A 21,442-nucleotide genomic window follows, 5' to 3' on the forward strand; every position below is an offset into this window, starting at 1 on the left:
CAATATACGGATAAACATCCACTGAAAATGTATTATTAAACACTATTAAATAAATTCATTAAATAGGAGTCAGTAGATTGTTAAATTAAAATCTAATGGTTATTCTAAGAAAGGATTTTGCTTTAGTCCTAAATTCTAAATATCTCATTTTTTTAAAAAACACAATATATATATTGGACCAATGCTGTTACTTCAGATGATTTTAGTGGGGAGGAAAGAACCTAAAATCCTATAGTATTGTGTTTGTATTTCAATGCCTTCCCCAAGAAGAAACATAATTTATTCAATAAAGGATAATACAAGTTTACCAGCAAAACGTTTAAATACACACTGAAATGAATGGAGGCGAATATACTGTATTTTTCGGAGTAGAAGATGCACACACCCCAAAAGTGGGTGGAAAAGTCTATGCGTCTTATACAGTGAATTTTGCTGAAGTCCCGCCCACCCACCGGCCCCCACCCTTCATCCGTTTTCAGTCTCTGCATGCTCCATTTTAGACCCATTCCAGGCTGCGGGGATCGCCACAGCACATCGCTGCTGATCGCCGTGTCACGTTTTTGGCCTCTGCACGCCCTGTTTTCGGCCTCTGTGAGCCCTGTTTTTAGCCGGTTCCAGGCAGCAGAAAGTGGCGGTGGTGGTTGTGATTCCCGCCACCTGGAACAGGCCAAAAATGTGACACACAGAAGCGACGATGTGCTATGGCAATCCTGGCAGCCTCGAATGGGTTTAAAACGGAGGGTGAGGAAGCAAAAAACGTGAAGCGTGGAGGCAGTGATGGACTGTGGCAATCAGCCTGGAACAGCTGATTGGCGGTATTCCGGGAGGCCGATCCAACCACCAATCTGTTGTTTGTGCTGAACCATGCTGCGTTAACGTGTTGAAGCTGACTAGGCTATTTGCTGCAAAGACACTAGTCAGATTAATACCGATGGGATGTTGCTGGCAGAGGCAGAATTTTTTTCCCTTGTTTTCCTCCCCCAAAACTAATGTGCGTCTTATACTCCGGAGCATCTTATACTCTGAAAAATATGGTACATGTCCCAGGATAATGTCTTCTGGTCCTGGTGACCAATCCAGATTGGATCCTGAAACACACTAAAATGCACATATTCAGAAAAAGGATTAAAGCATATAGAATTCCTTGTGAAAAACACTACAGGAACAGATGTATTATGTTGATTAGTGTTCATCAGACATAGAGTCGCTGTATCTTAAAATATTTAAATATATGTGTGTGTGCAAATATACACGCAGAGGTCCAAAGCACTTTCTTGGTCAGCCAGCAAGTTCTTTTCATGGCTATTTGTTGCTGTGCCCCACTTTAATAAAAAACAGAATGTTTTAATCATTGCTGTTCACAATTCATGCTGTTCTCATGCCATTAATGAAATAAAAATTAGGGATTTTTTTTCTCTGTCTCACTTTTTCTGTTTGGAAAAAGAAATGAACATTTTGCCTAGGCAACCAAGTTAGCCAACAAAATGACTATATGAAGCATGAAAGACATCCTATACATCAGTTTTTAAAGATATAAAATGCAGGAAAGGCAACTGCTGCTAAAGAATCACATTTGCTGACTTAGGTTATTTATTCTAGATGAAAGTACAAAACTAGAAAGAAGCTCTTAACTTCAATACTTATCAATATATTTCTCTTATTTTCAATGTGAAATAATACTTCAAGATGATCCATGTACATAATGTTGTCAGTTCAAGCTGTCATATAAAATATAAATGCCCCTTTAAAAAGATATTTTACAAACAGTGTTATGTACAATTGTTTGGTTTTGATGTCTGGGCTTTGGGAAATGTAGATTGTATAGTGGAGGTGGAACTGTATGATGGAACATGATCCAAAGAAAACAAAATCAATATGTATATTTTTCTGAAGAAAGACAGATATTAAAAATTGTGAAATTTTAATTTTAATCCAAAAACATATTAAAGACATATTTTACTCCCTTCTCCACATCCCTTAACCTTTTTGAATGAATGACTGCTTCACTGCTTTAAATTTTTATTAATAAAAATCCTCTATGCTTAATTATGTTATTATGCCATATGATAGATAACATTTAGGAATTACCAGAAATGGCATTTAGAACACACAGCCAAATGTTAAGTTAAATATATTCATTAATATGCTACAACTCAAAGACAAAATAAAATCCATTTTCATTCAACAAGAAATTAACTTGTTTTCTCCTACCTGGACTACAGTTTGTCATATAACATAAATTTAACTTGTGGTAGGTCAAATAAAAGTAAAATAATGGAAACATATAATGAAATAACTGGCACCAAGTTGAAACAAAGTTATAAGCATATATTTTAAACAATTTTGAAGTGATAATTTTCTCTTCCCAAACATTTGTCATCAACATTTTTAGGAGGGAATCCTAAAAGAAAATCTGCTGGCTGTGAGAAAGGGAGCGGTAAAATCTTGCCATTACATTGAAATTAGAGTTATTTATATATAAAAATAAATGTTATGTTCTCATAAGAGCATTAGACAATTATATCTGTGCTTAACAAAACATTGGTCATTCAAGACTACAATAATTAATATTTAAAGGCTTTCAGATTACCAGAATGTACAGAAGAAAATTAATACAAAAATGTAGTTGAAGGGAAATAAGACTGAAAATATTGATTTCTCTATTTGAATAAAAATACTAAGTATTTAAAACTGAGAAATACTATCACGGAATGTGCCTGGAAAACAAGGTCCATAACTGCTGAACTGGAAAGTGGAAGAAAGATTTAACAATTTGTACCGTATATTTTGTTAAATATAAACATTTGTTATTTGTACATAAAACTGTTTCCGAAAACTATTTATAAGTAATTTAGTTGCACTGAAAATCAATTTAATTTTTCATATCTGCCAAGACATTAACTTCCTTTAGTTTTCAATCAGCTTTCCCTAGTGCAGGTTTAGTTAAATTTTCTGCCAAATGGATTATTTCAAAAGTGTGTTTCCCCCCCATCACCTATAGCACAAAATGTACAGAGTGCTGAAGTATGGACTGCAGAGTTTATACTTCTTTTAAAGACCAATCGGAAGGAAAGGCTTTCAGGTTGCAAAAACTCCTTCATCACTTGTCCTATGCACTTAAAAAGTAGATTAGGCATGGCTTGCATTGGTCAAATGCCACAGTTCAGACACATCTTCCACAAGAGGCCTTTCTTATAGGGTGGGTTTTCCCTTCTGCGTGCCAAGTGCTTCCATGAATTAGATACTTCCCAGCAATAAAGACTTGTCAGCTCATTTTTGCACCAGACTGCTTCATCCTGCAGCCTTATGTTTTCCTCCACAGCATCCACAGATTTCGCCACAGTGGTGACACGCTCTCAGTGGGAGGTAGCAGCACATACATGGCGCAATGAAAGACAAAGTGACGAGGGCCAGCCATCGTAGGCAAAACTTGTCGTCACTCGTGTCACAGGAGCAAGGGTCAGAGAAATCCCCTTCAGAGTCTGACATGCAGTGGTAGAGCATGCTCTCGGCACAAAGCATGCAGCTAACTTGGTATATGCATCTTCTAATTGGGTCTGGAGCATCTTGGCATTTGCCCCGCCCATTCTCTTCATGGTTAAACCTCTCTTGACAGTATATGCATCGAGAGCGCTCACCATCCTCTTTCCTTTTTTTGGATTTTTTCAATTTGATAGAAGAAGGCTGGGTTTTGAGTACCACAGAACTCTTAGAATCTTTTAGGGAATTCAGTTTAGGTCCATCTCTGGATGGGTAGAGATAGTCCGATTTTTTATGGTCTGCTTTAGGGCAGTGCAGCGAGGAATCTATTTCATCCCTATCCAAGTCATTTTTCCACATATCAGGATGCCGATAGTCTGCATAGCGACGTATTAGTATATCACGAGGGTTTATCCGAACAATTTCTTCTTCGTCCTGAAAAGTGACGCTCCTGACTGGTTTCTGGGGTATCTACAAAAGAGGAGACGACACAGAAAGGAAAAGAGGGGCCTTTAATTTTACACATAACCATACTGATGACTGAATGTGTTACTTCAAACAAACAAAGTATTAAGTCACAACAACTTATGCAGTGGTGGGTTGCCCCAGTTCACACCGGTTCTATAGAACTGGTAGTAAAAACCGGCGGGAGGCTCCGCCCACCGACCCCTACATCATCAAAATGCTTCTGTGCATGGGCAGAAGCTTCTGCGCAAACGAAGCGAGAGCACGTGTGCGGCCCCGCTGCAAACCGGTAGTAAAGGTAAGTAGAATCCACCCCTGACCTTATGTCTCAGGAGAATAGTTTTTCTTAAAACGCACAATTTATTGAATATACCTGCCATATTTATTGTTTTTTCAACAGTCCAAATAACCAAGCACTGCAGTGCTGATAATCCTTATATTAAGTTCACATTCTCTTACACTCAAAACATTTTAAAGTAAAGGACATGCCTAAATACTACAAATTAACAAGAAGGTTATTATTCCAAAGCACAACATTTTTAATGGTCATGTGAATCCCTTGAAGGCATCTAAAAATTAGATTGGGATCACATCAAGCTGTGGATGATATGCACTTCTAACATTATTTTAAACTGAAGGAGATGGTGGACACCCCCTCCCCCCCAGTGAATATCTGGAAATAGGAATGTAAGAAAGAAGGGTGAATAACCTGAAGTTTTAATCAAGCCAGGATCTCTGCAGATAATTTACATTTATACCTGATGAATTTGCATTTAAAAGCCCAAATATGCAACTGGCAAGTGTTCCTGGACTTGGCTCTTTTTGTTGGAAGAGGAAGCATCATCAATGCCATTTATCAGCTTGGACTCCTTGCCAAATGTAGTCTTATTTAATGAATTTAATTGCACTGGTGACACAAATTCTGGTTACATCCCAGATGAATTACAGTAATACACTGTATATGAGGGTATCTTTTTAAAAAGTGCATAAATTTCAATTTTGTGTGTGTTTGTGTGTATGTATTTCTGTAATTATTATATAGACAACTGATTCATATCTGGAGCCAATCCGTCATATTGGTATTGACAATCTGAAAGTAAGCTTATATACAACACCCAAGATCCTACTTTTCAGTCCATCTGTGAAAGTCATCAAGTTGAGTGTTGAGCACATAGCAATTGTTGCTGTGATAATCCTGGAATGACCTTTCATTCCCCCCACCCCCAAATCCACATGGTCTCTCTCTTGCTTTTTAAATACTCCTCTGCATTCCCATGATTTTATTATTATATTCAATAATTATTTTATCTACTGTTGTTGTTTTGAGGATATTAACTGCTTTTTCTGCTATAGAAGAGTTTGATAATAATAAAGGCAGAATCCAGTTCTGTGTGAGTGGAAGCTGCATATTGGTATTTCCTCCTCCCCCATAGGTTGTGTGCAGTGGTGAAATCTGAACCGGTTTGCTATTGGTTTGCTGGCTGTGCATGCACACTGTGCATGTGCACATGTGCAGTTCGCACCAAACACGTGCTGTGCACGCATGCGCAGTACACACCAAAAGGAGGCTTGGGAAGGTAAACAGAACAGCAAGGGGGGGGAATCAGCTGTGGTGTGCAATCTTGGGAACCTTTTTAAAAACTTTTTAAAAGCATTTTTAACTACCTATTCGCCTGAACCTGTAGTAAAGAAATGCTTTAAAAAAAAAAAAAAGGTTCCGATGATCGCGTGGCACAGCTATGATCTTAGGAATCTTTTTTTTTTACTTTTTTCAAGCATTTTTTTTTTACTACTGATTTGGGTGAATAGGTAGTAAAAAAATGTTTTAAAAAAGTAAAAAAAGGCTCGGACGATCACAGCTGTGCCGCATGATTGTCCAAGCCTTTTTTCCCCCTTTTAAAAGCATTTTTTAACTACCTATTCGCCCAAACCGGTAGTAAAGAAACGCTTTAAAAAAGTAAAAAAAAAAAAATAATTCTGACGATCGCCGGCGAACCAGTAGCATTTTTTACTACTGGTTCGGGAGAACTAGCCTGAACCAGTAGCATTTCACCCCTGGTTGTGTGTATGCTCAATATCTGAGGGATAAAAACTGTCAGTAAAAACTAATTCAGTAAAAGCAACCATCAAATTTTGCTTGAAGTCCACAATTTTGAAGCACACAATTCTCAAATACGAGAGGATTCAGAAGGTTTTTTTCCCCCCCTGTTTGATTTCTTCCTAGATTTGTAGCAGTACAATTTCAAACATCCACTGCTAAATTAGGAAGGTTGAAAGAAAGAATTTGGTCTTATGTGATTCATGTTAAGTTAAGCCTAGAACGTTCCTTGTGAACATGAGCTTTAAATCATGTTGCAGATGTAAGGTTTGGTACAGGTGCAGAAGTAAAAGTAACTTTGGAGCTCAGGCCTGAATTATTTCAAAATGCTTTTAGAAGAAAAAAAAAACCCCTAGATTACTTGAAGTACTTGCTTAATAAATACATTAACACTTGTGGTAGGAACTGTAGCCAGGACCAAAGAAGTTGTTCACTTTGCTGGCATCCAATGGAAATCCACAAAACCGAGACAGAAATAGCTTTTCCATAGCCTTCTAAAGGATTGGCTGGTGATGACAGAAGCATCTTTCACTAAATAAGTTTGCTATAACGTTTTAGTTTATGAGCAAAGATTAAAAAGCAAATAGCCATCTCCCATCCCTGCCAAAGGGAAAGACAAGATGCTCTATTATATAGGGCAGAGCAACCTTATGTTGGAATATTTGAGATTCACTATGACTTACTTGGCTCAAACTAATGAAAATCACTCTTGCCAAATGGTTCAAACTCTCTACATAATGAGCAAGCTAAATATGGAATTCTTTGGAATCTAATTCAAGTTCCATTCTCAATTAAAGCAGGGCATGCAAATCAAAAGTTTTGTTACAGATAGTTCTGAATTTTAATTACAGAGTAGTTCAGTCATTAGTATGGAAAATCAGTGTGCATGGTAACAAAAGGATCGTTTTGATTCATGGATGGAAACTGGCTTACAATGCTGTTCAGAATCATATAGCCAGTATAAGTTTGGACAAACACAAAAGGTATTTGTTCAAATATTTATGGAAGTATGATCTTCACCTAAGAACATAGCTTGCCTAGAACTGAATAAATTCAATCCAAACAGAAAAAAACAATGTGTGAGATCTACCAAGCTTCGGCACAAGTAGATGCAAGAGAAATGAAACACAGCACCACTATAGAAACACAGAATGTACTTATCTTTAAAGACTTATTTCATCAAGGTTTTTTGGCACTGGAAAAGACTTAAAATCAAGTATTTCACTTTTCTCAGCCTAAGATCAAAGTTTTCATAAAAATCATGAATTTTATCATTTGTTAGTAACTCTAAATGGTTGCTGAGCATGACATTGGTGAGAAGACAGGCCAGTTGATGGCAAGATAAAAGTAAACGTGAAGGTTTCCTCTCTCCAGTCAAGTCCAACTCTAGGGGGTGATGCTCATCTCTGTTTCTTAGCCGAGGAGCCAGCGTTGTCCGAAGACACTTCCATGGTCATGTGGCCAGCATGATTTACACAAAACGCTGTTACCTTCCCACCTAAGTGGTACCTAACTATCTACTCACATTTGCATGCCTTCAAATTGTTTAAGTGGGCAGGAGTGGGGAAAGTAACAGTAGCTTACACCGTCATTTCTTGAACTGGGTTGTCCACTTACCAGCTAACAAGCTCAGCATCTTTAACCACTGAACCATTGCCCCCCCCCCAAAAGCTGAGAAGGGAAAAAAGGTGAGGGGGAAAAAATGGATATCTGTCATAAAACGTGGATAGAGGAATCTGCAACACATCAATTAATTATGCAAACCAGAGAAGCAAGTTCAAAGCACCTAGTTTTGCTGTTAAGCAAGCAATAGTTACTCATTATGGTCAAATCATAGTGAGAATTATGATTTGTTTGAAAGCAGAAACTTCCAGTCTCTTTCATGACATTTCACATCATTGCAGGGAAACTTCTATTCCATTATGTCTGAACTGGAGCAGTGATATTGCTAGACATAATTCTGGTAGCATTTCAGAGGTATCTTTTGACACATTCAATATACAAGTTGTTTTTCGGCTTCCGGTTGACATCACGGCGAGAACGGCTTGGAAAATAGAGGGCTCCACCAAGCCCTGCGAAATCCAGCCGGTAACCGCTGCTGGGAGGCCCTAAGGGGTTAAAGCCGCCTTGTGGGGGGGGGGCAAAGAAAGGAGAGGCAATTCATGTACCACCAGGAACTCGCAAGTTTCTTGTTAGGTCAGAAGCAAGCTCTCCCAAACAGCAGCAGGGACGATGGCCATTTTTGGCAGTCACAAGCTGGGACAACTGGGACTGTAAGATTTGTGCTTCCAACTTTTACGCCAAAGATTTAATTTAAATACAAGAATTTTAAAAGATAATCTCTAAGCATTAAGGAAGCAGTGATTAGACACACGGAGAAGATTAAAGACTGAAACTTAAGAGGCAAAAGAAATGGCCTTGGGAAGCTTTAACATATAAAAAAATTGGAAAAAAATTAAACAATTTGAAAGCTGATTTTTGGGAGAAACTGTCTTGCTTATTTGTATTTTTAAAACCCCTGGAGTTATTGGATAATTAGCTGTTTTTGACATATTGTTTAATGTTGGACTTGGGAGGAGAGCCATCTACTGGAAGAAGAGGAGCACTACAGCATTACAGTCAATACAATGTCCACAAAATATGTATTGTGTGTATTATATTTTATTTATTTTTTTTAAAAATATGCTAGTTGCTTTTTGTAGATTACCTGGTTTGGCTGGTTGTGGAAGTACAATCTTCTGGTGTTCAAATCTTCAAAGACTGAGGGTCTTATACATAAAGTTTTGTGGGGATCGTTGCTTGCTAGAGATTCATGTTGGAAAATCGGATCTTTCATTAGCAAACTTGATGTATTTTCTGGAATTGCCTGGAAAAAAATATATATTAAAATACATAGTTAGGGGTTTATTTTTCTTCACTTCTCCTATATAAAATTAAATTCATTGCAATGTTGTTTAGAACTTCAGTTAGTAAGTTGCATATGATACTGAAAGTAACCATTTCATATATAATTAAAAATGCACCATACATACTATTTTAAATAAATGGACGTAGCATTTATGCAGCATCAGAATAAAAATTTAATGAATACACTGGAAGTCCTTTATCAACTGAAGCAGTGAAAGAGGAAGTAAAGAAGAAGACAGATTAATTTGAAGATATCACTCCTTAAAGGTACTTGCTCAGCAGACATACTTTATCAGAGGTGCAGGAAAGGAAGCAACCATCCAGATTTGAGTAGTTTGGAGAATCAGCAAATACCACCTCTGGCTAGGCCCAGAGTAGGGTGGGAATGGAGATTTTGCAGTATTCTTCCCCTGAAGTGGGGTGGGAATGGGGATTTTGCAGTATCCTTCCCCTGCAATGCCCACCAAGCCACGCCCACAGAACCGATATAAAAAAAAATTGGATTTCACCATTGCTTTTAACACAACCTTCTTTGAAATGAATGATAGATGTGAAGATGAATTATGGAAGACCTCCTCCCATAATCCCCCTTGAGGTTTCACACAGAAGTGGGATAGATATGTAATGCATATAAATAAATAGAACAGACATGATTCATTCTATGGACAGAGAGAATGTAATTTACTTTTGTTCTAAATATCATTTTGAAAACATAGTGTGATGTTTAAACCATACATACATACTTACAACAGGAAAAAAGAATGGAAAGGAAGAAAGTCAACAACATACTCCAAATATACCCAATTCTTGTTATCTTAGACAAATATGATAATGAGCATCACAGAGCATAAAATGTTTTTTAAAAATAAAGGGGAAATCAAACATCATACAGATCATGGATATGTTATTTTGTCAGATGAAAAGTAGAGGAACATAATTTACAATTAACGCTTCACAAAAAAAGGAAAATCCCATTCATTTAAAACGGGGTGGGGGTGTGGGGGGAGTGTTCTCACATTCCCTCCAAAATTTGCTCCAAAATGCATGTGAACTTTCAGAATAGATTTGGGGATGCCAGAATTTCGAGAAAAAAAAAAAAGGCAAAGGAAGTTCCATTCAGTAAACAGAAGTCTTGTGATAGGCTGTGAACTCAAATGTTCCAAGGAAAATGTCAATAACTGCTACCAAGCCAAGAGACCAAGAAACATAAAAAAGGGTTTCTAGAATGCCATAGGCAGGAACAGTGCCAAGTTTAATACCTAGACCCTGTAAGCCTTAATCACCAAAAACCAAATTATTTGAAAGGGCTTTAGACATGGCATAAAGATTCTTCACTAGATGTACAATGATGAATTTCTGAGACACTTCAGACAAACTCTTTGTCTATTCAAGAATACATGGGTACCAAGTCTACATTTTATAACACAGCTAGTGATATGAAAGTCACCTGTTTCATCAATTATCAAAATGTCTCTATAGTAGCACTCAGTTAACAGAGAAGTTAGCCACATAAATTATCTATCAATTCCACCATGAGATGGCTATTTTGTAGGGCTGTGCAATCCATTTAGAGGTGTACTGATTACAGCTGCACAGAAGCCTTTTCCCTATGCTCTGAGTGTGTGTATGCCCAAAGGACACTTCATTTGCAATTGCCACTGAAGTAAAGCTGTGCAGAACTGAAAAATAGCTTCATCAGGAAATAAGTATTCAAGGTGGGGAACGCTGCTGTATCTGTATGAAAATGATTTTTTCACAAGATTTGTTCTCCCAGAATGCAGCTGTTGAAGGCTACTCTAACAGAGCCATTAAGATCAGGTATTTGGCATAGACAAAGGCAGTAAGCCTTCTACCAAAATGCAATTGCTTTAATCAAAAAAATTCTTTCTTCAACGTCAAAACTGCTGAGCCTGGTGGCTCAGCAGACTGATAGCATTGTGATTAACACCAGCTGTCTGCAATTATTGTAAGTTCGAATCTCACCAGGCTCAAGATTGACTCAGCCTTCCATCCTTTCTAAGGTAGGTAAATTGAGGACCCAGTTTGTGGGGGTAATAAGATGACTTTGTATAAATATACAAAAGTATGAAGGCTATTGCTTAATGCCTTGTAAGCCGCCCTGAGTCTCCGGAGAAGAGCGGCATATAAATCAAATTAAAAAAAAAACATTGTTGATAAAAAGAAAATCAATACGAGTGAGGCTAAGACACAGTCTTATTTGTGGTAATGTCCCATTGAAGGAAATCTAGCTGCATGTAGGATCTCATTACTATAGCATTACTATTATAGTCATAACTATAGGCAGTAGTTGTGGTCAATTCAGTAGTTGTGCTCAATTCAGCAGCATACACAGACATTACTCTTCTTACAAGAGTTGCGGACAGGTTTACAAACTTTTTATGATAGAAATAAACCTGTCCGCAACTCCAATCTAAAAGGTCTTGGATGGTTAGTTTACAGGATGCCACATAGGCATGTTTGTTTGTTTGGACTTGCAAACAAAATGGACTTACAAGTAGCCTCCTGAATGCAATAGCACTTAAGACTTATTATATTGCTTCACAGTGCTTTACAGCCCTCTCTAGGTGGTATAGAGTCAGCATATTGACCCCAACAATCGGGGTCCTCGTTTTACCCACCTCGGAAGGATAGAAGGCTGAGTCAACTTTGAGCCTGGTGAGATTCGAACTGCCAAATTGCAGTCAGCCGGCAGTCAGCAGAATTAGCTGCAGTACTGCATTCTAACCACTGTGCCACCACAGCGCTGTAACCAGTTGAGCACTGTCCGGACACTAAATTGGACAGATCCAGTTTATAAGCATTGGCCAACGTAAGCATTCCTGAAATCCTGAAAACATGCAGTATAGTTACCCTGCACTGTGGCAACACAGTGATCTATATGGTTTTAAGCATCAGGAAGAGCTACAATAATGTAAAGCACTTTATTTACTCTCCATTTTAGGCTACTATGAATTTGCATGGGTTCATTCCTAAAAATAATAATAATAAAACCTAATAAACAAAAAAAATAATCAGGAAACATAATTCCAACAAAAAGCCCAACACAGGTTGTTATTATAGTGAAAAATAAGCCAAAACAAACATTTTTATAGTAAAATAAATGAAAAAACCTCACGACATTAATGTTCATTATGGTCTCTATCTCACTATACACAAACACAGATTTACAAATGCCTGATTCTTTTCTACTGCCAAAGCATTAACACACCTAAATTCAATATCCTTCAACTGCATCACTGGCATAAACTACCCATTATCATCTGTAAAGGAACGTATACCAATTTTTAATGCACAGCAGAAACCTGGTTTGCTCTCAGCTGCTGGTATAAAAATTACTGTTCTATGGTTGCTAAGACATACTTTGACTTTTTTCCAAGACTATTAAAACATTTCTGTGTGCACAAGCAAAAGGATGCTGGATAAAGGAGTAATAAAACGATTCCAGCTGTAGCAGTCCAGCAGAACTCAAAAGCTGGAAGACAGCTGCAGAGAAAATAAAAAACAGATTGGTATTTGCTCTTCTTCAAACCTCCTCTCTACACTTTTCCCAGGATGAAGCTCCAAGGAGAGAACATTGTGCTCTTCTGCAAATCATGTTAAGGCAGTAATTTAAGAAGTGAAATGAAAATAAGGATACCAGCGCTGTACTCGTTTACCTTTTACAGGATCTTCCACATTTTCCAAAAGCATTTTACTCATCAGCCCCCTTCTTTAGAACACATTTTAAAAAGATTAAGAACATGAACATCAAATTTGAAATCATCCCTGCTTTGTGATTTCACAGACAGCAGCAATTGCTTTCAATACCAACAACAGATTCTCTCCAATTAGTTGCATTCTTCTTGCCCAACATCCTGAAAAGCATCAGAAGCAGCCTATGATCTATGAAATATTTTATGTAACCATTTAAAACAAAACGTTTCCCACATAAAGCATCTGCTAAAAGCATGAATGAACCACAGATGAGAGCAGTTTCTGTTTTTCAGGACCCACGTGCATGCACATGATCAAAGCTGCCACCTTTCATCTACTTTATTTCACTGGACATCTTTCACAATGTGGGTTTACTGTCATGTGAGGATATTCAGAATCATGGCCTAAGGTTTTTGTTGCTGATCAAATCAGTTAGAATCTCTTTACAAACATGGCCAAATCTATTTTTATGCATAAATTACCTCTCAATCAAACAGTAATACTTTTAAGAGAGCACTCACTTCAGATGCTTAAGAAGATTTAGCCAATTCCTTAGGAGAACAAGCAGAGTATGATGTCTTGCTGTTTTCTGGCATACTCAGAAAGAAAGCTGAAAATAGAAATTCTCCTGTCCCAACCACTAAAAGCCACACATGAAAACAGCCTTTATTTCACAACAGCTGGCCAGCATTTTATGATAGGGCTCATAAGTAACTCCCTTATCCAGATGTTCAGAGAACAGGGTTGCCTTTCCTGGGATTATGTCTTTAGCAGCACCCCTTAGTTATAGAAAGTCACTTTCCCAAGTTTTATAGATCACCAAACTGAATTTACACAAATCCTTATATCTTTCTTCCCACAAACATGGATAGTGGGATTCATGAAGATGCAGCCAAGTAGTTAAGGAGAAAATTTTATTTTTATTTTTTCTTTTAGGTCAAGGCTCTTAATTTATAGGCAGTCTTATGAAAAGCTTTACTAAATCACCTCAAATTTATTGGATAAAGAGATTAAAAGGGACGTTGGTTTTATCTGACATGCCCTTTCTCGGGGCGGTGGGAACAGCAGTGAGGAATGGGTTAACTCTGTTAGCTGCTAGGACTGAGTCTGCAAACTGTTAAGCCACACCTCTTCCTCTTGCTTCCCAGGTTTTTGATGAAGGCATAACGCAGACTGACGTGTTGAGCTGTGAATAAAGAAATGCAGATCCCTCCCAGGCCCCAGGACTGGATAGAAAGCCGGGTGGGGTTGACTGCTGTTCCCACCGCCCCGAGAAAGGTGTGTCAGGTAAGACCAACACTCTTCCTCCATAACGGTGGGAACAGCAGTCAGGAATGGGACAAAGCAAAGCTGGCTGTGTAGTCCAGTCCTGTGTCCCCCGCTCTGAGTGGACTCTCTGGAGCACTCGCCTACCAAAAACTGCCTCAGCCAAAGTGTAAGTGTCCAGCTTATAGTGGTGGATAAATGGCAAGGGGGACGACCATATAGTGGTCTGGCAGACTTCCTTTAGAGAGGAAGCCCATGCAGCCGAAGTATCTGCGCTCCCGGTAGAATGGGTGATGATATGCCTCGGGACCAGTAAGGCCTGGACCTCATAGGCCTTAGCGATATAAGTCCTAAGCCATCTCCCCAAGGTTGATGATGTAACCCTGCAACCGAGTGTTGTAGATTGGAAGGAGATGAAAAGGGCTTCTGTCCTCCTGAGGGTTGAGATCCTTTTAACATAGATGTGGAGAGCCCTCTGCATGTCCAAGGTATGCCAAGTATGTTCCAAATGGTGGACTGGCTCAGGACAAAAGTTGGGTAAGACCAGTTCTTGAGCCCTGTGGACCCATGTGTTGACCTTGGGCAGGAATGTCGGGTCCAGGCGTAAAATCACTCTGTCAGCGTAGAAGACGCACAGGTCCTCCCTGATTGACAGAGCTGCAAGTTCAGATATTCGCCTGGTGGAGGTGATAGCCACCAGTAAGACCACCTTATATGACAGGAAGCATAGACTAACCTCCCACAGGGACTCGAAAGGATTCTGGGTGAGGGAATTCAAGACCCTGTTCAAACTTCACATGGGAAACTGGTGTACCATGGGAGGTCTAAGATTAGTGCCCCCCCTGAGGAACTGGTGGACCACTGGGTGCTGAGAAAGGGAGTCTCTGGTTCCACAAGTCAAAATGAAGGACAGGGCTGCTATCTGTCTCTGAAGGGTGTTTGGGGCTAGCCCATCATCTAAACCGTCTTGTAAGAAGTCCAAGATGTGAGCTATAGAAACCTCCGTGGGGACCAGGCCACATTTCATGCACCAGCCGTAAAAGGCCCTCCATGTGGCATTATAGATATGGTTGGTGGAAGCCCTGCGGGAAGCCTGGATAGTTTTGATGACCCTGGAGGAAAACTTGTCCCCACTCAGTAGGCTCCACTCAAGCACCAGGCGGTCAGTTGGAACCACTGGGTGTCTGGGTGGACCAATGCCCCCTGGCTGAGGGAGATCCTGTCCTGAGGAATCCTCCAGGGCCATGTCATAGGGTTGCCAGGTCCGTGAACCAAGGCTGTCTGGGCCAATGGGGGCTAGAAGAAGTTCCACCTCCTCCTCCAGAAGTTTCCGGATGACTCTGGGAATCAATGGAAGGGGAGAAAGGCATAAAGCAGCCCCGAAGGCCACGTACTGTGTAGAGCATCCACTGCCTCTGCTTCTGGTGTTGGAAACCTGGAGAAAAATCTCAGGAGTTGGTGGTTGTCCCGGGTGGCAAAGAGGTAGACTGTTGGGAGGCCAAAGTGGTATATCAACTCCCGGAACAGGGACAGGTGCAGGCACCACTCTGCGTGGTCGACTGAGGCTTGGCTGAGCCAGTCCGCCTGCACGTTTGCCACTCCCAATATGTGCTGCCCGTATGGAAAGATGAACAGCTGGGCCTCTGCCCAGAGGCCCAGCTGTTCGGTCTCCTGCATGAGGGACTGGGAATGGGTCCCCCCGAGGCAATTTATGTGGGCCTTGACGGCCATGTTGTCTGTCAGGACCAGAATGTCCTGACCTGATACTACTTCCTCGAAGCTCTTGACAGCCAGGTGTATCATCTGGAGTTCCAACTAATTGATGTTGCGGCTCAGAACTTCCTGAGTCCATTGACCTTGAACCATGTGTGATCTGAGGTAAGCTCCCCAACTGAAGAGGCTGGCATCGGTTGTCAGAGTCAAATAATGAGGCTCTTGGAACCTGCATCCGTTGGAGATGGCATTGGACGTCCACCATTTGCAGGAGATGAGGACCTCTGGTGGAACCTGCACTCTGGTTGTGGCTGTACTCTGGCGAGTCCTCTGATATGGAAGGAGGAACCACTGCAGAGCCCTGCTGTGGAGTCGTGCCCTCAAGGCAAGTGCTATGGAGCCAGGCTCGTGGCGCTGCCTCCAGTCTTTGCTCCAAAATGGCACTGAACCATCTTGTTGCACCCTCCAGGCTAGCGCTACGGAGCCAGGCTCGTGGGTGCTGCCTTTGTGGGGTGCAATGGGGCTGAATCCTTGGGTCCCCAATGGGTCAGCGGTTCAGGGCTACGCCCGTGAGCACTGCCCAGAGATCTGCCAGCCGGCAGTCTCTTCGCTGCCCACACGGCCTTCAGCGGGCTTGGGTTGAGTCGCCCTTCACGCTGGAATAAACAGGGAGCCTCAACCAGCCAAACTGGGAACCGTCCCTGGACATCTTTGAGAATTCTTCCAAATTATTGTTGGAAATAGTCAGGAATGGATCAGCTCACTAAAACATGTCTGTCCAGCTAGACTGGGTCTAAAAGCTGGGAAGCAAGAGAAAGAGGCATGGCTTAACAGTTTGCAGATTCAGTCCTAGCAGCTAACAGACGGAGTTAACCCATTCCTGACTGCTGTTCCCACCGTTATGGAGAAATGCCAGATCAATCCCTCTACTTTTGATTAAAATTCAGTTTAATCAAACTATATATTTAAAATGACTTCTGAGTAAAGTTCTACACAGCATCCTTATACCGATGCACTTTTAAGAAATACATGTTGAGGCTTTCAGATACCAGATTCAAATGGTAGAAAGCACTCCTTCCAACCTTAAACCACTCAGCAGATTTTAGCTACATGTCTTTTAAGTGGGTTTCAAGTGTCACATGTAAGGCTGCTAGCTGCAGATGTTTGAAACAGAGAATGTAAAGAAACAAAGAAGAAATGCTTTTCCAGATTCTCCACTGAGAGAGGATCTGCTTTTAATTTTATTAGCCCTGAAGATCTTATCTATTGGAACATCATTTCTTTAGCAGTGTGCTCCTTTGGGAACTTCTGTTCTTGCAAGTGTGACTTGCCAGAAGTAGTTTACGGAGACCTTACAAAATCAGGAAACCTACATTTCTCTTGGTTTTGTGAACTGGAGGAAATTTTTACACTATGAAGATTGATTATTGTTTGAGGCAGGTTAAAAATCCAACAGGGATTATCAAAATTGTGTATACTTTACTATTTAGCAATCCTGATCTTTTTTTTCTTAATACCTTTTTCTAATTTAACCTTTTTTTCCCTCAACGATATATGAGCATTCCAAATTGGGCTATCTGATAGTAGTAGTCCACGTTTTAACTGTATTACCTGGATATTTTTAAATACAGCTAGTCCTCGATTTACAACAGTTCATTTAGTGACCATTCAAAGTTACAACAGCACTGAAAGATGTGACTTATGACTGTTTTTCACACTTATGACCATTGTGGCATTCCATGGTCACATAATCAAAATTAAAATGCTTTGGCATCTGACTCATATTTATGACTGTTGCAGTGTCCTGGAGTCATGTGATCATCATTTACGATCTTCTGACAAGCAAAGTCAATGGCCAAGTCAGGTTCACATAACAACTGTGTTACTAATGTAACAATTGCAGTGATTCACTTAACTGTGGCAAGAAAGGTCGTAAAATGGGGCAAAATTCACTTAACAAATGTCTCACTTAAAAACAAATTTTGGGCTCAATTGTGGTTGTAAGTCAAGAACTACCTGTAACCAATCCAAAACTGATTTTGGTTTTCCAGCTACATATTACATCAATAGCTCAGTCATTTTCTAATAAACTAAGATTCCTGGTTCTTTATTTAGTTACTTGCAGATGAATTATCAGCTGAAAACAAAAATGTCTCTTATCATTCCAAGTTCATAGCCTTCTACTTGGCAGGATTTCATTTCATTCCATTTCTATTACTCCGGTTCCAGTTCTTCCTGTGCAACTTCCTGGTCCTTCTTCTGTACTCATAATACCTTCCAAATTAGTGTTGTCTATTTCAAGACTCAGACTTCCTTTCTAAAACAAATACTTCAACATTATTAAATTAAAACAAGCTTGATCAATTACATTAGTGCTTCCTTCCAACTCAATGTTTCTTTTTAATACAATGCTTTATCAACACAATTGTAACTTAGTGACTGGAAGTATTCATACTGCTATACAAAGTGTTCATTTTAAATATTATTTTCTTTTGTGGTTTTGTTCTGTATACATTCTTTTATTACAATTCCAATTTCTTTGAGCAGTCTCTCAAAAGACTGCTGCATTGTATTTCCTTCTACGTTTTAGTATCTGCATATGCTGACCAAAATATGTATATTTTATTTGAATACTGGTACAAAGTAATTGATTTTCAGATAACAGATGACTCATGCTATGCTATTGACACTACTTGATTGTCAAAGATTTGACATACATACATAAAGAGAAGACATAAGGGTGCTCTACTCTTCAAAATATAGACAAGCAATTATATTTCCAAGTTTGCATTTCTCTTTATATATATAAAACACAGTGGAAAACAACTTTCTTAGTCTCTAAAGGCTGCAAAAAGCATGAACAGTAAAAGTATATCACTTAAATGGGTGGTCCAAAATATTTGACACAAATTTACACTGGGAGATGTTCAGAATTAAGCTTCAAAGAAGCCTACAGATTTTTTTCCTTCATTTTCCCCACCACAAGGAAGTAATCACCCAATAATTTTGAGGCAATTAAGGTGTGATTGTTGTCTTAACAGCTTCTCAAAGCTTTAAAATACATTTTTTCCTCCTTATTTTTTTTTTTAAATCCAATGGGGGTGAATTATAACTATCAATATTTTGTTCCTGAATTTCAGCAGAATATCTGGACAGCACAAAATGGTTGTGACCTCTGGCTGTCTGCTCTTCAGGTAAGGCAATGAAAATTGCAGTCATAAATTATCTTACCAGGAAGTTTATGTGATTGCTTCTTTATAAAGGTTTGCCCTGCAAATACATGTGATCTATTGGTGAACTATGAACACACACACACTCACTCTCACACACCCTTTGGGGTTAGTCCAATACTCTAATCCATATTCAGATGTCTATTTTAGAACTAATGAGAAATCAATGAATCCACTAACCCTGAAAGCCTGGATTCAAGTGAAAACTGTGGAAAGGCAGATATTCACTGCCTTTTGCAAAGCTGAAGACTTCTTCTTTTCCAGATAATTTGACCTCTATAGTTACCGTATTTTTCGGAGTATAAGAAGACCTTTCCCTCCCAAAAAAGAGGGTGAAAATCTGGGTGTATCTTATACTCCGAATGTAGCCCTGCCCAGCTTCTCAAATGGAGGTTTCAAAGGCTGAAAAAAGCATCAGAAAAAAAGCCCCCAAACAGAACTTCAGAAAAGAAGCCCCCAAACAGAGCTTCAAAGACTTTTTTTCTGAAGCTCTGTTTCGGAGGCTTTCAGAGGCAGGAAAAAAAGTTTTTTCTGAAATGGAGTTTCAGAAGCAGAAAAAAAAAGCAAAAAAAAAGCAAGGCACAGAGCTTACAACCAAGGAATCTGTTGCTAAAATTCATCTCTGGGAACAGCTGATTGGGAGTATTCAGGGAAGCTGATCCATCTGCCAATCAGCTTTTTTCTTATTTTCTTCCCCAAAAACTAAGGTGCGTCTTATACTCCGGTGCATTTTATACTCCGAAAAATACGGTATATTCGATGAACTGTAAAATCATCCATGTTGGACAGACTACATTGAAACTTGACTTACAATGACTACATTGAAAACTTGATTTAAAACGCTTGTTTATTTGCCTGAAACATGTACTGTATTTTCTTTCCAGATATCATCAGTAAGAAAGTTTTAAATTTGGAAATAAGCTTCAGTTTGTTACCAAGCTTGCTATGAAAATTTGTTCTAAGTTACTGGCTTTGTCTTTGTTCTAACTTTGTTCTAATTTGAACAAAGTTTTTTTTCTAGTTTTTTTTTTCTCGATACTATATATGCAAACAGGAAAGCAGATAAAAAGTTCAGGATATTTATTAAAATAAAATGTTGATCTCCTTTGTGTGTGTGTTTTTTTTTCTTTTTGCCTTGGGACTTATATACTTTATTCCAAACCAGAATGACTAGTTTGGGTAAGGAAATGTATCTGTAGCTAACAAGGAAAACTCACTTGACACAAGTCAGGCTCCCTGCCTTACCAAAATTAATCAATTTATTCTAAAAATGGGGAAACAAGTACTGGTAAGGGCCACAGGTGTCCCTGACATGTGACGTTGGCTGACCATGCCCCCCCTGGCCACACCCACCCACCCCCCCTAAGGTGAAACACAACCCTGATGTGGCCCTCGATTTTATTTATAAGATTTGTAGACATATTCCACATTCACTTTTTGAAGAGTAAAAATGATGGCTGAGAGTAGCCACGTTTTGAAGGATGCCTACCTGTTTAGAAAAAAAAAACAAAAACATGCAAACATAAGTGGATGTATTAACATTCCAGAAATTTTAAAAGGGATGGCAGAAACAATTCTCTGGATATATGCAACTTGCTTTCAGAAACCAAAACATGTTGCAAGGTTCCTTTGCTTATTGAGGAAATAAAGCAATACCAAAAACAAAGAGATCCTCAGTAGTTCAGGATCTTGGAGAAATCTTGCATTGCTCAGAGTGGTAAGGACATAAAGAAATCCCCTGGCAAATTACGCTCAATTATCACACTAGTGTACATTCAGTTCATACAATAAGAGTAGAAAGAAGAGACGGCTCTTCCGTGGTAGCAGGTGTCAGCAGTAAAACGTATCTCTCCAAAAATGTTAAATGCTTTCTCAGGAATTGGTTTGCTCAACAGAAGGCTACACAGACATAACTCAGCTGGATTCTTTTCTTTACAGCAGGAAACAATGAAGTTGTAGATACAAAGATTTGCCCACTGCAGTCTACATATGGGTCACTGCCCCAGGGTTTAAATTACAGATCTTTTCCAATCCCAGTCAGATTTTGTTCGATGGTGTTTGGAAGGATGGTTGTTTTCCTTAATCAAATCCATAATTTTTAATCAACATCCCTAATTTTTAATCAAATTCAGGCAGTTTTAAAAAAAGCAAGAGTTTAATGTTGCTTTTGTTCTTAGATAATCCTGACTATTGGCAGTACCATTTCAGAATGAAGTTGTGACACTAGTTAATGGTATATGTGAAATTTAAAAAAAAACCTTTTCTGAATACAGATAGTCCTTGACTTACAACAGTTTATTTAGTGACTGTTCAAAGTTACAATGGCCCTTAAAAAAGTGACTTATGACCATTTTTCACACTTAGGACGGATACAGCAGGTGAATTACAGTCGGCTGCTTGATGACTGGTTCATATTTATGATGGTTGCAGGGTCCTGGGATCATGAGATCATCTTTTGTAACCGTCTGACAAGTAGAGTCAATGGGGAAGCCAGATTTACTTAACAACAGTGTTACTAATGTAACAACTGCAGTGATTCACTTAACAAATGTGATATGAAATGTTGTAA

General features: G+C 39.2%; 1 protein-coding gene across 1 annotated transcript in view; it reads right to left on the minus strand.

The window, feature by feature from the left end:
• Positions 1-1,965: 1,965 nt before the first annotated feature.
• The window catches only part of SPRED1 (sprouty related EVH1 domain containing 1), a 92,201-nt gene continuing 72,724 nt past the window's right edge, over positions 1,966-21,442 (minus strand). The window contains exons 5-6 of the mRNA XM_070931350.1: positions 8,751-8,909; positions 1,966-3,951 (exon numbers count right to left, since the gene is read on the minus strand). Coding sequence (XP_070787451.1) covers positions 3,292-3,951; positions 8,751-8,909 — 819 coding nt within the window. The 3' untranslated portion in view covers positions 1,966-3,291. The remainder of the gene's footprint in view (positions 3,952-8,750; positions 8,910-21,442) is intronic.

The sequence above is a fragment of the Pituophis catenifer genome, unplaced genomic scaffold, assembly GCF_029215685.1.
Source record: "Pituophis catenifer annectens isolate HBS135680 unplaced genomic scaffold, rPitCat1.0.hap2 SCAF_1, whole genome shotgun sequence".
In the NCBI taxonomy this organism is placed as follows: Eukaryota; Metazoa; Chordata; class Lepidosauria; order Squamata; family Colubridae; genus Pituophis; species Pituophis catenifer.